Genomic DNA, 17,990 nt, shown 5'->3' with positions numbered 1-17,990 from the left:
TTATGACAATAATCTCTCATAAAAAAATTAAAAAGTTAATAAAGAAGTAATATATATAAATTGGGGGACGCTGGTAACACAGCAGCTTGTTTGTTAAAAATTCCATGCCCCAATTATTGGCCTCCCTTATGGATATCTTGCTTGGCATGGGAAGAAGTATTTAGAAACGGCCGACAGATTATGTGGTGGCATTCACCCTACATACACTAACATCTTAGCCCATTACAGTTTGCAACTTCAGCTTATGGGAAAAAATAAATGGCTCCCTCCTGGCTGTTACAGAGAAACTGTATTTAAGTACTAAATGAACGGATGGAGCTACAGTACATAAATGTATGTGCAGCAAAATATTCTGGTTGCATTAGTCACACTTATTAAAACTGTTTAATTCCTGACATATGCATAATGATCCACTGGCAATGATAAAAAGGCAGCTTAAAATACTACCTTCCATAAATACTGCAATCTTTCCCACAATTCTTCTGCTCCACTCAGCTTACTGTCATGCCTTCTGAAATTTAGATGGTTACTGTAAATCTTGCTCAGCTCAGAAACATCGATTTTGCCTTCAAACAAAATAAAAAGCACAAGATTTTTTCATTGCATTTTAGACTTTGTATTTTCAAATTCTTGTTATGGCCTACATGTTCATCTGGGTCTCAGTCTAGACCTTCTTTATTTGTGAGCAAAATTACATCCATTTTTTTTTACATCAGCAATCAACTGCGCCCACAGAAAAGGGAGCAGGTTTTTGAAAATTTATCATATGACACACACCCACATATCATGCCTCATCCTGTGCCAACTGAAAGCAGTTGCCATAGACTTCAATGGAAGCAAGAGGAGGTCAAGCAAATACATTGTGTGTATTTTCAATATTAAAATGCTTTTAATTACTATTATTCAATTACAGAGAGTTTAAGGGTATCAAATAAATGCTATAGAGGAATGTAATGGAGAACAAATGAGAGCCAGGTAGATTTGCTGCAGAACAGAGCTATAGCTTACGGTGATGGCTTAATACCATGGGTCACATCAGAGCACAACGCTATAAAATAAGTAATAGTGCATGAAGCAGCTACTACTGTTTTGGGGTAAAGTTTCAGTAAAGAAGAAAAGACAACAAATGTAGCTTCTAAACCAAACAGAAAAGGCACACAGCAGCATCTGCACTGAAGAGCACTTGTTAAACATTACTTCATTTACCATGCAATGTGAAAGGCAAAGTTTCTATCAGCACAAGTTCATCAGGGATTGCGTAGGTTGGGAGATGTTTCTGGAGTTCCTTAAGAGTGTCTCTCGCTAAGTTGTCTTTAGGTACAACAAACAAGATTAACTTTTCCTGTTGATACCACGTCACTGCACAGGCTTCCACATGACAAAGACCTTCAGCAGCCTGCAATACAAGAACATTAGCCTTATTTGTGCTGAAGTGCAGGTAAAAAGCACCACCAATAAATAAGAAATTGTTGTGAAGTTTATATTTTGACACTGGCAGCTACTGAATTTGTTGCTTCACAAACATCATGAAGTCCCCCTTGCCCATCCCCTTGTTTTTATTTTTGTTTAATTTAAATAAGGATTTAGCTCTCACAAAAAGTGTCAGAATGGCAGCACTGAAGAATGAATGTATTTAATCCCACAGTGCAACCACAGCACAGGCAGCAGCAGTACGAACTTCTCAATGACCCACACCCCTGTACCTCAGGAATGACCTGGAAGAGGCACATATAGGAGTGGGAACACAATTCACTCTCCATATTCATTCTATGGTTACCATTTCTGCTGAGACTACCGACAAAGAGGCCAAATGTAATCCCAGTTTTATCATGGGAACACCTCCCCTCTAGAACAGGACTGACACCATCACTGTACACCAATCAAATCTGAACAACCTTTGTTACCCTACCTGGTTTGGATTTTATCCATCCCTTGTATGGTGACCAGAGAGCAAGTGTGAAAAATCGGGACAGGTTGGGGGGGGGGGGGGGATAATAGGAGCCTATATAAGAAAAAGACCCAAAAATCGGGACTGTCCCTATAAAATCAGGACATCTGGTCACCCTAATCCCTTGAGTCATCCAATCCGCTTAAGAATTTCAAAGTTAAAGCTTAGTCCATTTTACAGTAAGTGACCTTACATATCCTATTCAGTATATACTGATTTAGCTAGACCCAAAGGTTTAGACCGGGGTAGTCGACCAAGAAATTTGGACCTAGACAAAAAGTAAAGGTATAATCAAGGTCCAGACCCCAACACAGCTTCCCTCCCCTACCTCCCAATTGCCCCCCCAAGTTCCCTGATTGCCTGCCAGCTCCCTACCCGGAGAGTTAGGTGACCTTATTTCCCTTAACTGAAAATGGGACGCATGGGGCTAGCCCGGGGTGGGCAAACTTTTTGGCCTGAGGGCCACATCGGGGTGCGAAACTGTATGGAGAGCCAGGTAGGGAAGGCTGTGCCTCCTCACACAGCCTGGCCCCTGCCCCCTATCCACCCCCTCCCACTTCCCGCCCCCTCAGAACTCCCGAGCCATCCAACCCCCCCTTCTCCTTGTCCCCTGACCACCCCCTCCCAGGACCTCTGCCCCTAACCGCCCCCAGGGACTCCACACCCTATCTAACCCTCCCCCTGTTCCCCATCCCCTGCCCCATCCAACTGCCCCGTTCCCCATCCCAACCACCCCCCCCATCCAACCGCCCCCTGCTCCCTGACCGCCCACGGTGACCCCCTGCCCCTTATCCAATCCCTCGGCCCCCTTACCATGCTGCTCAGAGCAGCATATCTGGGAGCTGCGACGCACGGCCAGAGCTACATACGCTGTTGCTCCATCCTGCAGGAGCGCGCAGCCCCGCCGCCCACAGTGCTGCCTGCGCAGCAGTGTGGCTGCGGAGGAGGGGGGATAGCAGGGGAGGGACCAGGGGCGAGCCTCCCCTCCCAGGAGCTCAGGGGCTGGGCAGGATGGTCCTGCAGGCCGTAGTTTGCTGCTCGCACCCTCTCCCCACAAACATTCCTTCATGCCCTCAACTGAGCCAAGTGGCAGAGATGTAGTGGCAGGGGAGAGGAATGAGCATGGGCTAGGATCTAGGCAGCAAAGCAGGGTGTGAATGTGTGAGAGTACTTTTGAGCTTAGACCCAGCAGGTGAAGCTGCTGGACTATGATCCAGTTAGTGGTGCGAAGCACCTTTGGGGGCTGGGATAGCAGAGGGGCAGGAAAGAGGCTCCAGATAGTGCGAGGGACCAAGGAGACTCCAGATAGTAGCCCTGGGAACATGGGGGGAAGCTGGGATGTGGCGGGTGACTGGAGGCAGATTGGGGAGGGAGAGGCTGATTGAGGCAGCGGGAAGGGCTGGAGATGGCTCCGGGGACTGGCCCCAAAAGAACTGGGCCTAGGGAGGACATTAGGCCAGGGTGGGGGGCTCTGAGAACTGCTCAGGGACGGGGGGCATGAGACCAGGGTGGGTGGGCTCTGGGGACCACAGAGGGGCTGGGGACTTGAGGTGGGAGTGAGTGGGAAGGCTCCGGGATGGAGACACAAGGTTGGTTTCGGGGGCAGGGAACATGGGGGTGGGGCAATGGGCTCCAGGGACCGTTTGGAGTACAAGCACAGCTCTGCATGGCTCCAGCCCCAGCTCAGCTTTAGCCTGCACGCAGAGGCGACACATACCTGTGACTAGTGAGAGGGGGAAACCACATATGAAAGGTTCTGGGGGGTTCCCCCCCACAATTTATTGGGACGCCCAGAAGCGAGGAGGCAGCACTTCCCCTACCAGCCTCACTGTCCGTGTGTCCATGCAGCACGGGGAGAAAGCAGGGTGGCTGGCTGAGCTCCTCCACTCCCCCCCCACCATAGGGCTGTCTGCCCCCACCACGCATCGCCTCTGTCGACCATGGTCCACTGAAAAACATCTTATGGTCTGGATTTGGACCATGGTCCACCTATTGACTATCTCTGGGTTAGACTAAAGATAAAGTATCTTTGAATATGAATGTCATTGTATGTGTTCGGATACCAAGTCAGATACCTAACATCGGCTGCACTGATGTGAACTGAGGGCACAATCTGGAACATCCTTGAGGATGAGCTTTCTGGGTTAGACGGACAGAAATGGCTCCTACTGAAAAGATTAAGGAATGGACTCAGTGGGCCAAATTCTGTCTTCACTTACATTTGTATCATCCAGTTGAATGCAATTAAATTGAACCAGTTGTAACTAAGGGTAGACTTTGGTCCAATCATTTCATTTTTCTGTGCCTCATCTTATTGGACGAAGTTTCAAATTTTTTCTGTAGACACGTACTTCTGATCACCTTATGAAAAACAAGAGCAACTAAAGCATACCTTCATTCAGCCACAAACATCCTCTTGTCCCCAGAGATACAACATTAATTTAGACATAAATACGATGCCCTATGGGACAGTAAGGAGCTACTTGTGCATTCAATGCAGTTACAATCCTAGTTCTACAGAAGGCTCTGTTTCCACAGTCATTTCCATTGGGTCACAGTAGGGAGAACTTGGATCATTGCTATCAAGCATTAAGAATACTGTACATCTCTCTGCCTCATTGACTTTCCTAGCCAAACACAGCCCTGATGTAATAGCAGGCACAACTCAGTTGCAATCAGTGTTAACAAGACAGCTTGGATTTGATCCTCTTCCTTTTCCCAAACTTCATATCCCTTCTTCCTTCATCTGTTAATCTCTCTCTGCTGATATTTGACTCATTACAGATCTAATTGTAATCAACATTTAGTACTCATATAGTGTCTTTTGCCCAAGGTTCTCAGTGCTTTAGAAATATTAATCAATCCTCAGAGTACCTGGCTGAGGTAAGAACTTATTGTACCCATTTACAGATGGGTAAACTGAGATAAAGAGGGGTCACATGACTTTCCCAGACCACTTAAATTAGGAACAGAATTTAAGAGTCTTGATGCCCACCCTTGTGCTCTAAACACTACACTATCCTTTTCAATGACACACGTTAGTATTCTTCAGTTGTCAAATTCTTTATACTTAGTTTTGAGATTTAGTTTGCATAAAATAAACTATAAACAAAGGCCAGATTTTCAAAAGAGCTCAGCATCTGGCAGCATTCCTGAGAACAATGGGCGCTGTTGGAATGCTGAGCACTTTGAATCAAACTTTGGGTGCAGATTTTTCAACTACATTAATTCTTGCACTTTTTTGCTGATGAACAAATCACTGTAGCTTTCCGTCCATAATGTTCCACATTGCATAAGCTCTGAGCACTACACATCATATTACCTGCTGTACACATTCAATATTAAGACGTTTGCCATGACGTTTAATCTGACTGTCCTTCCGTCCTAAGAAAAACATCTCTGCATCTTTCACTCTCACAAAGTCCCCTGTTTCTCTCATTGTGTTCAAAGGGACAATTACTTCATCATCAAGGAAGCAGATTCGTTCTTTACCACCTATGCAAAAGAATGTAATATTATAGCTTATAACTACAAAATTATGAAGGGCCTACCTCATATTTCAGAATGTTACAAGTATTAAAATAACTTGGCAAAGAGCTGTTAACATTTGGCATACATAAAAGGCACTAATGATTGGAACTAAACTTCTGAAAGCAGAAATATCAGTGGGGCTCTATCCTACAATTAATTTAACTGTATCAGTTAAATAACTTCTATTTATACTGAGCCAAATGGAAGCAGAAAACAAATCATTAAAATAAACTGGTTGTGTGTGTAAAATAATGGTAATTTCTTGCCTGTTAATCTGATTTCTCAAAGACAGTTTATATTGCTAGGTATGTGGTCCCCATCAAGGTGGTATCTGCTAATTTAGATGCCCCACCCTGTTTCAGGCTGTAATGAGAGAACTTGAACCATTTCTCTGAATGTTGTGATGCAGTCTTTTTAGGATTTATGGCATTTTTATTCCCTGAGCATTTTCTAATTGAGAAGGATCAGCCACCATGTGTTGCTAGGAGGGTTTACATCCACCAAGTGTGCTGGCACAGAGGGCCTATGGAGAATAGATTGATTCTTTTGCCACTGAAGAGCACATGACACTACTGAAAGTAGTTTTAAACTGAAAAGTTACAAGCAGTGGCTTTTAGATGTTAATATCTAAATGTATGAAACAATAATTCTGGCAGCCCTTTAAAGAACTTTGACAGGGTTTTATCACAAAAATCAGTATCCAGCCAGGTAAATTGTTTAAATACCGTATAAAATTTAAAAAGAACACTGCTAGAGAAAAACACCAGATTTCACTTCTGTATTTCAGAGTGTTTTTTTATACAGGCTGTGGCACTTTAGAAAACAAAATGCACAGAGATCAAAACATTAAGATATTTTTTGAAACTAAAATATTAAGAGAAATAAATATAAGATAACCTATGAAAACTTGTCCCTCTCCATCTAGAACTGCAGAACCAGTGGCATCTCTGACTTCAACTGTTGTTCCAAGCAATGGTGATCCCAGTGGTACAGGCGAATCAAATCTAAACATTTAAAAAAAAAATGTAAAAGTAAGAATATTTTCCTTCAGATAGCAGACAAAACAAAAAATTCAAAATGCAGGCCAACCACAGACATTGCAGAGGCCTGTGGGTATGTCTACACTGCAATTGCAAACATGCTACCCCAGGCTACACTCCTATTTTTAGGACTCCATGCATCTGAAGAAGTGTGTTTTTTACCCATGAAAACTTATGCCCAAATATATCTGTTAGTCTTTAAAGGTGCCACCAGACTCCTTGTTGTTTTTGTGGATACAGACTAACATGGCTACCCCCTGAAACTTGACTCCTATTTTCAGTGCATCAACTCAAGCAGAGCTAGTGCATGTCAGCGTACCCAGGCAGTAAAGCATACACTGAACTGCAGTACAGATATACCCCATGTGAAGTGAGATTTGTGGGGCGCCATCCAGCTTCCTCCTCATCATGTTCCCCACTTAGCAGTTCCTCCACCAACTCCCACTATTTGGGCTGTGGCAACTCCTCCCAATTTCCTGTCTGCAACTCTGGTCCACCAATGAATTCCCTACCTCTTGCTGATTAACTGGAAAAGAAGCACCTTTGTGAAGTGAAGCACTCTGTGAAGTGCACCTTTGTCCCCAACAATAACCTCTCACCTCCTTTCCTATCCCACTCTGTTGCAGCAATTTGCAAATTGTTGGGTGGGTTCAAAGTTGACACAGGTGTTACAAGCAGATGGGGAAAAGACCTCTTTGTTAAAGAGTTAACACACCCACGCTTGGAACTGAAAGACCACCAGCAAAAACAAAGATGACAAGACTTTATTTTTCTTGTTTTTACTTTAGGACTATAATCTTATTTAAAAAAATGCCAAGTCTTCTATATACACTACAAAGCAGCAACAAAGGACACTCCCCCCACCCACAGACACAGAGACATAAATCCACCCCTCCAGCAAATCACCTTTAAAACCCTGAGGCTACATTCATAGCTGTGTCTAGCATAAGCAAAACACGGAGAGGAGGAAGCCTAAGGAGTCAGCTGCAGCTCTTTGAGCAGAGTGAGGCCCAAGAACCAGAAGTTATAAATATTCCCAATTTACTGGCACCTTCGTAAGTATAAATTAAAAGTAGCACAGCTACCTCTGGAGCGCAGCAGCCAGGCTGAAAAAAAAACAGCATTTCACTTGGAAGTTCAGCTATTGGGGAAATGTTGGCAGCTGGACTTCCAAGAAGTTATGTTTTTCTTTTCACAAATGAGAATTTACTTTTATATAAATAACTGCCTAATTAAAAGCCATATTGCAACACCAGATTTTGAAATCAGCTCTTTACTGATTTCACTGGGAGTTTTCCATAAAAAAGTATGGCACTTTAAGACCAATCACCACCATTTGTTATTGAGGATCCAATTATATCAATATCAGATTAATAAGGGATATCATTTGTGCAAAAGAAGATGCTTGTTTGTATTGTATTTGTTTGTATTCAGCAGACTTCAGAAAATACATCTAGCACAGGTTACACATGTAACTAAGGATGCCAGGCAATGAGTTTGCTACCCCATTTTCGGGGCCACCGTATTAAATTAATTGTTTATGTATGATTGTGTTCTATTCCAAGGGGGAAGGATTACCACCACTCGTACAAGAACTAAAAACAGTGGGAGGTAATTAAGGTGCGTCACTAAGATTAAACACCACAAACTAGTTACCAACCCCTGCAGTGATTTGCTTATACTGGTTTAAGATGGGTTTTCCAGGAACTGAAGACAAAGAAGGGGCTTTTGGCTCCTTGAGGTTGAACTGACACAGGGCCTTCTTTCTGATCCAACAAATAGACAGGACCTTGCAGAAAGCATAGAAAGACTTATGCCGACTAGGGCCCCATGAGACTGACATGTCTTCTGGTATCCAAAGAGGATGGAGCTCAGCTGTTCAGTGGTGGCAGATGACAAAACAAGGAGCAATGGTCTCAAATTACAGTGCGGGAGGTCTAGATGGGATATTAGGAAACACTATTTCGCTAGGAGGGTGGTGAAGCACTGGAATGGGTTACCTAGGGAGGTGGTGGAATCTCCATCCTTAGAGGTTTTTAAGGCCTAGCTTGACAAAGCCTTGGCTGGGATGATTTATTTGGTGGTGGTCCTGCTTTGACCAGGGGATTGGACTAGATGACCTCCTGTTGGATCATATTAAAGAAGTTCTGTATTAAAATCACAAATGAGTTTGATTCCCCATAGTTTAAATTCCAGGGTATTACTAATTAAGAGGTCTCTTGGTTTTTGGTACTGTTTCTCTCCCTCTGTATGTGAAACTTGCAAGCTGCTAATTGCGTTAGTACATTCTAAGACAGAGTCTGTTCTCAAAGCAATTCACAGAGAGAGACTCAAAGCAATACTCTAACAACAGAAACAGCACCCAGAGACTCCCCGCCCTTTTGTTGTATTAACAATTGTGATTAAAATAGAGATAGAGGATGTATGTGGACGGATGCTTGGTGTGGATAACAACTGAATGATCAGGGAGGTGCCAGCCTAAGAATCCAGTGTCCATCGGCTGAAGAAGGCGTCAAGTGGAAATAACCAGAGGACCCCCGGAGGGCAGACTGGAATCCACCCAACAGCCTCAAGAATGGGAGAACCAAAGAACAAGATAACTTCTTGGAGCCGTCAGGAATGTGCTATCTGCTGATTGATTCAGCAACAGCATGATGAAGCAATTCCCATAGACTGGCATAGGAAGAAATTCCTATAAAAATAGACTCTTAAAAAGTGAGAACTTTGGGGTCTGATTCTGCAAACCAACTTCCAGGAGCATCAGATGAGCATCTGACAAGGCCCTGCTCCCTCCTCATGTCCAGGCCACCTGGCCAGTGGCTTGGCATGAGCAACTCTAAGGCTGGTAACTATGATGACAACCTTGCAGAACCTCTGTGTGTGTGTGTGTGTGTGTGTGTGAATGTGTGAATAAATATGAGATTGAATGGAATGTTATAGCTATAACTAACTGCTTACTATGATAACAACCTTGCAGAACCTGTGTGTGTGTGTGTGTGTGTTTGTATGAATGAATGAGTGAATAAAGATGAGATTGAATGGAATGTTACAGCTGTAACTAACTGCTTACTATGATTCTTTCTGTATTCACAATAAATGTGGTATTTTGCCTTTTCCCCTTTAATAAGATCCTGCTGGTTTTTAATTTATTGGTACAACATTTTGGTGGAGAATTGCGAAAGGGGGAATATTGGTAAAAAACCTCAGTTATTGTAAATATTGGTGTGCACACCGCCAGCTCTAGTGAGCTAGGCATTTCTATTAGGTTAACCAGACCTGCTGGCCTCCGAGAAGGTAGCAGGGGACCTGCTGGCCTCCGAGAAGGTAGCAGGAAAAACAGATTAAACCAGACCTGCTGGCCTCCGAGAAGGTAGCAGGGAACCTGCTGGCCTCCGAGAAGGTAGCAGGAAAAACAGATTAAACCAGACCTGCTGGCCTCCGAGAAGGTAGCAGGGGACCTGCTGGCCTCCGAGAAGGTAGCAGGGAAGAACAGATTAAACTAGACCTGCTGGCCTCCGAGAAGGTAGCAGGGAAAACAGATTAAACCAGACCTGCTGGCCTCCGAGAAGGTAGCAGGGGACCTGCTGGCCTCCGAGAAGGTAGCAGGGAAGAACAGGTTAACCGGACCGGCTGGCCTCCGAGAAGGTAGCAGGGAGAAATAGGTTAACCAGACCTGCTGGCCTCCGGGAAGGTAGCAGGGGACCTGCTGGCCTCCGGGAAGGTAGCAGGGGAAAAACGCATAGATTAAGCTATGATTTCAGAATCTTGGCTGTGTCACTTGCTAAGTAATACCAGCAGTGACAAAGAGATTGATATATCCATGTTAAGATGTTTAAAAGAAAACAGGGTAAGCCAGTACCAGAGGGAGGAATGGAGTCAGAAGGAACTCCAACCTCACCTTTTGTTAAAGAAATTACACCTTTTAAACAAAACCTTCAAAAATTTGGGCACAGTCCTTGGACTAAACAAGCCCTAGCTGATCTCTGCACTATTTCGGACCTAGAGGATAGATTGGCTCAGTATATCCTCATATACAAACCTTCTAGTGCTGCCAAAAGAGATGCAGCAGCAATTTGGTTGTTGTGGGAGGCATGTAAGGATTCTTCCCTCCGCTTGTCTTCATGTAAAGAGGAAAAGGCACAAACGGAAAAGGGAGCAGACAATTGGAAGGTGCTGGCTACAAATACCCAAAGCCAGCTGAAAATAGTGAAAGAGGCACTCCAGGAATACAAAAAGAGTGAAAAAGTTAACTCTGCAGAGGCTGGAGGGAGGCAGATAAAGGGGGAGAAGGTCCTATGTATGGCACCCCCAGGCATAATTACAAAGAGAAAGAGTAAAAAAAAAAAAAGTTAACTCTGCAGAGGCTGGAGAGAATTAAGCAGCTAAACTTTGTGAAAATGTTAAAAAGGAAAAAAAAGTGTTAGAGAAAGAGCATTCTTGGTTTCTTTGCAGCCATTCTGAAAGAAAAATGGGCCCTTTTCCAAAGGAATGTCTGTAAATTAGCCAGGCAAAAATAAACTGATTAAAATCATTTGACTGGACAATTTAGTCAAATTTGCTAAAAGAACATAAGAGGGTTCTATTGGAACTTAGCTGCCTCAAATGTATAAAGGGAATGTAAGATGTAAAAAAACCAGAGCAGTGTGGAAGGGATGTTAAAGAAAATGTGTATGTATCTATCTCTGTGTGTGTAAATATGTAAAGTTCTAAGGACCAGTTGGTTTTGTTTTAAATAATGCCACTAAAAATCCATTTGACTCTTTAATTCAAAGTTGCAAAACTGACAGACCTTTTTGCTAGACACAGGTAATTAGTGTTGTTTGGCTTTGGGATTTGGCATTTAACCCTTAAAAGGTAACTCAATGCTTTACAAAATTTAAAATGTTTTTAAGTTGTGGCTGCAGCAGTGCAGTCAAAATCAGGAGAATATAAAAAAAAAAAAATTCTGGATTCTTTTTGTTTGTTTGTTTTTGTAACAAAATAGCAGATGAGAGTTGTAGTACAAAAAAAAAAAATTAAAGACAGTGCCCCTCTGAAGCAACAGCAGGGGTGAGGTGCACAAAACAAAAAGAAGCAATGTTAGAAACACTGAGTCTTAAAATGGCTCTGAGTAATCAGACTGTCACTTTGATAAAGGTACATGAAACCTCTGTAAGCAAAAAAAGCAATAGTGACACCTTATGTAAAAATGGATCTGGATAATGTTATAGAAGTTAAACTATGGAAGGAATGTGCATTTGCCCCAGAACATGTGCAGGGTATATTGTAGAAGGGGCAAAAGAAATGCAAACATACCATGCTACTTAATTAAAATGCTATTAGGGCTCCAAAGGGAGCCACAATAGGTTGGGTTTTCTTTTTCAGATTGCTGTGTGTTTTGGAAGCAGAAGTTAAAAGTAATCAAAACTCTGGTGAAAGCTGATTGTGTCCCTTTTAAGATAGAGTCTCTGAGCTGCTGATGGCTTTAAATCCAAAAGCAGGAAGCTTCTGTGAAAATGCAAATTACCTAAATGATAAAGGAAGGAAAGAACTAGCAGCACAAAGGAGCTGCAGATAAAGGACACACCTGGTCAGCAAACAAATTGCCTAAATAAAAGGCATGGGATAACAAGATAATTTTAATAAATTTAATGATAATAAGTATCCCTGTAACAACGTATAGTGTGTATGATTTTTGGAAAAACCCTTTAAGGTCGTATGGTAATGATGCTTCTCAGTTATTACCTGTAAATAAAACTTAAAGCTTAACACAGCAGGAAAAACATTATAAACTTGGTCTTCTGTATAAGAAGGAAAACTCAGGGATTTAATGACTAAACAGTGGGATAATTTCCCCATAACCCTTAAAAGATAAAAGCCATTGAAACCTGGCCTGCCTATAGAACAAAAACAGGAAAATACGGGGGCAATTCCTCTGTTTTGCCTGCAATCAGCAAGGGTATTTGTAAAAGAAATATTTTAAGCAATAATCTGCCACCCCAAAAGGGGTAGAAACATGTTCTTTTTGTCTTTCAGAAAAATCAGGAAAAGCTGATGCCAGCTGAAAAGTAACCCAATACCATGAATCTACTGTCACAATAGAAATTGTGTTTTGTGTTCTATGTTTTGTCTTGTGTTTTGTCTTGTTGCTAGCACTGTTGTGTGTTTTAAAAAAAAAAAAAAAAAAAAAAAAAAAAAGATACTGAAGACCTGCAGGAACTTAAAAATAAATTAAGCTCTCTGTCCCAGCTACAGGACAGCCTGATACAAAAACAAGTACATGCCAACGTAGACTTGGTCCAAATTGGTCTGGGTAACCTAAAAGGCCGATGGAATCTTTAGTAATGGCTTAATACTACCACATGACTTATCCATTAAAAAAAAATATTAGAAATAGGAAACTACACAGCCATAGCTCTGGGATGCACTGAAATGCAGATACTTGCACGAGCTACTTTGGAACACAAAATGTTCTGCGTCATATTGGGAAATATTAAGGGTTTGATGCATTTGTTAAAACAAAGAAAGAGATCATTGTTTGACACTTATCAACATGAATGGATGCAATATGTTTCCAGTATTGTGAAACCAGACTTGTTAATGGGAGAAATTGTTGTCAAAATTGCACACCAACAGTCCCTGGAGGCAAAGGTATTGAAGGTTAACCCACTCCCCATATTACACATGGGATCCTTCTGGCTACCCTGGACCTTGAGCCAGTGGGCTGGGGAGGGAGGGAAGCTATTGGACACTAGAGGTTGTACCGAATGGACTCCTCAAAAGTGGGTGTGCCTCACCTTGCCTGTTGCCCCAGAACCTTGTAGTAAAGATACATCACTAGGATCATGTATGTGGCATGAATTGGAATCACAAACTCAAATTGCCTCACAGTACCTTCTCTTGAATTGGCTACATAGAAAGTGACACTGACGATTATAAATCTTAGTGTCAAAAGGGGGATTATGTTGGATCATATTAAAGAAGTTCTGTATTAAAATCACAAATGAGTTTGATTCCCCATAGTTTAAATTCCAGGGTATTACTAATTAAGAGGTCTCTTGGTTTTTGGTACTGTTTCTCTCCCTCTGTATGTGAAACTTGCAAGCTGCTAATTGCGTTAGTACATTCTAAGACAGAGTCTGTTCTCAAAGCAATTCACAGAGAGAGACTCAAAGCAATACTCTAACAACAGAAACAGCACCCAGAGACTCCCCGCCCTTTTGTTGTATTAACAATTGTGATTAAAATAGAGATAGAGGATGTATGTGGACGGATGCTTGGTGTGGATAACAACTGAATGATCAGGGAGGTGCCAGCCTAAGAATCCAGTGTCCATCGGCTGAAGAAGGCGTCAAGTGGAAATAACCAGAGGACCCCCGGAGGGCAGACTGGAATCCACCCAACAGCCTCAAGAATGGGAGAACCAAAGAACAAGATAACTTCTTGGAGCCGTCAGGAATGTGCTATCTGCTGATTGATTCAGCAACAGCATGATGAAGCAATTCCCATAGACTGGCATAGGAAGAAATTCCTATAAAAATAGACTCTTAAAAAGTGAGAACTTTGGGGTCTGATTCTGCAAACCAACTTCCAGGAGCATCAGATGAGCATCTGACAAGGCCCTGCTCCCTCCTCATGTCCAGGCCACCTGGCCAGTGGCTTGGCATGAGCAACTCTAAGGCTGGTAACTATGATGACAACCTTGCAGAACCTCTGTGTGTGTGTGTGTGTGTGTGTGAATGTGTGAATAAATATGAGATTGAATGGAATGTTATAGCTATAACTAACTGCTTACTATGATAACAACCTTGCAGAACCTGTGTGTGTGTGTGTGTGTGTTTGTATGAATGAATGAGTGAATAAAGATGAGATTGAATGGAATGTTACAGCTGTAACTAACTGCTTACTATGATTCTTTCTGTATTCACAATAAATGTGGTATTTTGCCTTTTCCCCTTTAATAAGATCCTGCTGGTTTTTAATTTATTGGTACAACACTCCTGAAGTTTCTTCCAATGCTAATATTCTATGTTTAATGTGTTTAAATCTCATGATTGTTTTTATTATGTTTTCTCTGTATTGTTTTTCCTTAATGTGCTTATTTAGACAAAGATGCGTGGTAATTTGTAACTGATAGCAGCACACTGTTCATAGCCCTCAGAAAGAGAGCAAAGCACAGGCATTTGTCTTTAGGCAGACTGGCTTGCTAGAGATATCACAGTGTAAGGCATGGATCTGTGGAGACTTAAAATCCCAATCACAAGGGTAAGACTCAGGGCTCCATCCAAGACAGGTAATAGCTGGGAGCTGGAAACCTTAAGTGAATACCCTCAAGGGACCATAGAGGGGAACTACAGGGGCACTTAATTTGAAAGTGTGAGCATGGCTACATATTTCAAAAAGCAAAATGAAAACTTCTGAGGGTCAGGAGCATCATGCAGTGCTTAAACATTTCCACAGCTCTTCCGAGAATTTCTAAACCCTCTGTAATTAGTAAGTTACCTGACCACAAACACCAGGAATTATATGAAACTAGTAGAAAGCATTGACAGAATGGTTAAAAAAAGTATCATGCCAAAGAGACCAAGAAAACCATTAGCAATTCATCATACATCGCGCTGAGGAGAGGATGGAAGCTAATTACAGTATTTACTTATTTTTACTGCTGGGTTCTGTACTGTAACAATATCAGCTGGACTCCCCTGTTCATATATATATATATATATATAAAGGTAACATGACCTCTGTTAAACTTCTTCCAGCATAAACAGCCTTCTCATTATTGAGAAAACCATGTGACCAGTGGACAGTGCACTAGCCCATGAAACAGGAAACCTGGTTCTATTCCCAGCTCTTCTTCTGAGGATATGTCTACACTGCAATTAGACACCCTCGGCTGGCCTGTACCAGCTGACTGGGGCTCGGACTGTGTAACTGCGGTGCAGACATTCTGGCTCAGGCTGCACCCCAACCTCTAGGACCTTCCCCCTTCGCAGGGTCCTAGAGCCTGGGCTCCAGCCCAAGACTGGACATCTACACTGCAATTAAACAGCCCCACAAGCCTCAGTCAGCTGGCACTGGCCTACTGTAGGTTTTTAACTGCAGTGTAGACATACCCTGAGTTACTTCAGAAAATCAGTTAGGATCAATTTCTATTGCCCTTACTCATGGAATAATTTCAATAGAACTATCTGCTGAACAGTAAGGTATGCCATAATGAAAGGATGGGTGGAATAAGTAACGCCTACGTGCCTCAGTTTCCCATTTATAAAATGGAGATAACAATGCTTCTCTGCTTAGCAGGGCACTTTGAAGTGAATGAAAAAGCACTATATATGCGCTAAGTATTGTTACTACATCTATTATTGGATTTTCAGGTCAACTTCTTACAATAATCTTGTTAAGAAACCACGGTGAAAACATAAAGCATTTTGAAATTGATAAAGCCAAGCACCATTACTCTTTCTAAACCTATGTTCATCAGCAGTTATCCTTCCACATATGCAACTTCCAGCAAAGTGAATGGGGATTCTGCCTCCAAAGGGCTTGCAATGTTGGGCCCTTAATACTTGATCATTGACAATTGCACACTTTGTGTGCACCAAAGCAGCAAGCAGAACAGTGAAATTTCTCACCGAAGATCAGAGCTAAGAACTTCTTCAGGAATCCTGTAGCAAGTGGCCCAGCTTGACACTTCTGTAATACCATAGAGATTAAAAACATCTGTTTTGTTTTCCCTGCTCTTCCAGCTTCTCAAGACATTCAGTGCAGGAAATGCTTCTCCACCGAGGGCTAAAACACGGAGTGAAGTGCTGGCAGACAACACAGTTGACTTAATAAGTTGAGCTCCAAATCGTCTGAGAAATGTTGGTGTTGCCTGAGCAATGTTAAAAAAAAAAAAAAAAAAAAAAAAAAAGACCACGTCACACACAAAGATATTTATGCTCTTACAGGTTATGGAAAACTGCAGGCCTACAAACACACAATAAGGTGTTTCCCAAATGCAACGAAAAGCCAAACGGATTCATGATTACAATAACGTCCATCATCAAAGTACTGAACAGATCTGCTAATGATCTGAGTGGCGAGGAAGAATGTTTGTAAGAAAAGGAAGATTATCTTTAGTGGAATTTTACAGGTGTAGACTGTTATCCAGTCAAAAGGAGTTCTTCAAAACGGTCTTATCCGCAGGTCAAACTGCAGCTGATTGTTGATCCACATGATACAGGCCCTGATTTTGCTTTGGGATTCATTAATACAAACCCCTTCATCAACAGGGAGTCCCACTGCATTGACATGGAATTCTGTGTAGGAGCAAGGATCACACTAATTTATTCTAATGTAGGATCAGGGCCATACAGTGCAACTTATATCTAAAAAGAAATTACTCACTTTGTGCGGTAATAGTGGCTCTTTGAGATGTATGTCCCCATGGGTACGCCACTGTATGCGTGTCTGCGTCCCTCTGCTGATCTGAGAATTTTGGTAGCAGTGTCCGTTTTGCATGCACATGCACTGCCTCCCCCTCATGCTCTGCCACGAGGCTAACCAGTGCTGTGCAGGCAAACCCTCCTCAGTTACTTCTCTATCACAGAGTTTATTATGAGAACGCCAAAGTACAGGGGAGGAGGGGTGGGAGCGATCAGTATCATGTTTGCTTTCTCTCTTTTTATTTTCAACAGGACTTTTAGCAATAGAGGGAATAGGGGAAGACATAAAGAAGGCCCTAGTGCCATAAGAAGAGGAGAGCGTCTCCCATGGAGTCCGGGCCGATGTGCGCTCTGGAGCAGTACCGTGGACATTTTTTGTTCTGGTAAGTAACCAACAAGTCTATTATCAGCACCCCCCGCCCCCCATCATCAAAATATGTCTCAGAGTATCACTGAGTATCTCCCATTCGTGGCTGCGTGGGAATTTGTGGCTGAGACTGTCCACTGTCGTGTTGTACATTCCCAGTAGGTAGGCCATCAATATGGTAACATTGTGGAAAATGTACCAGTTCCATAGCTTTAGTGCTTCCCTACAAAGGTAGGGTGATCTGGCACCTCCTTGATGGTTTATGTAATACATGCACACTATATTGTTTGTCATGACCTGTATGCGTGTACCTCTGATCAGTGGAAGGAAGCATAGGCGCTGACTCCGTGGGTGCTCCGGGAACAGAGCACCCATGGGAAAAAAAAAAGGGGGGGGGGGTGCTCAGCTCCCACTGGGATGACCAGCTGTTAGTGGCCAGGGATGAGCTGTTTCATATGGGAAGCCTGCGCACAGCTGCAATCAGCTGTTTGTCAGGCAGGCTCAGATCAACTGTTTCATGCCTCCCTAGTCCGGCGAGTGAGTGAGTCTCTCTCTCTCTCTCACACACACACACACACACACACACACAAAAAAGCCTTAGGGTTAGGGGCGGGCGGGAGACCTGGGCTATCAGCAGCAATGCAGACAGCCCTGCTCACCTGGGGACGCCCCATACCTCTTGGGCTGGTGGCCAT

At 42.8% G+C, this 17,990-nt stretch overlaps 1 protein-coding gene across 2 annotated transcripts in view; it reads right to left on the bottom strand.

Annotated features, from left to right (window-relative positions):
- Positions 1-17,990, bottom strand: part of AASDH (aminoadipate-semialdehyde dehydrogenase) — a 64,216-nt gene that overhangs the window by 28,110 nt on the left and 18,116 nt on the right. For both annotated transcript variants that reach the window (XM_074951369.1, XM_074951370.1), the window contains exons 7-11: positions 16,134-16,375; positions 6,377-6,483; positions 5,271-5,443; positions 1,207-1,396; positions 448-566 (exon numbers count right to left, since the gene is read on the bottom strand). In XM_074951369.1, coding sequence (XP_074807470.1) covers positions 448-566; positions 1,207-1,396; positions 5,271-5,443; positions 6,377-6,483; positions 16,134-16,375 — 831 coding nt within the window. The remainder of the gene's footprint in view (positions 1-447; positions 567-1,206; positions 1,397-5,270; positions 5,444-6,376; positions 6,484-16,133; positions 16,376-17,990) is intronic.

Source organism: Natator depressus, chromosome 4, assembly GCF_965152275.1.
Source record: "Natator depressus isolate rNatDep1 chromosome 4, rNatDep2.hap1, whole genome shotgun sequence".
Classification (NCBI taxonomy): Eukaryota; Metazoa; Chordata; order Testudines; family Cheloniidae; genus Natator; species Natator depressus.
This window is presented reverse-complemented; position numbering and strand designations above follow the sequence as displayed.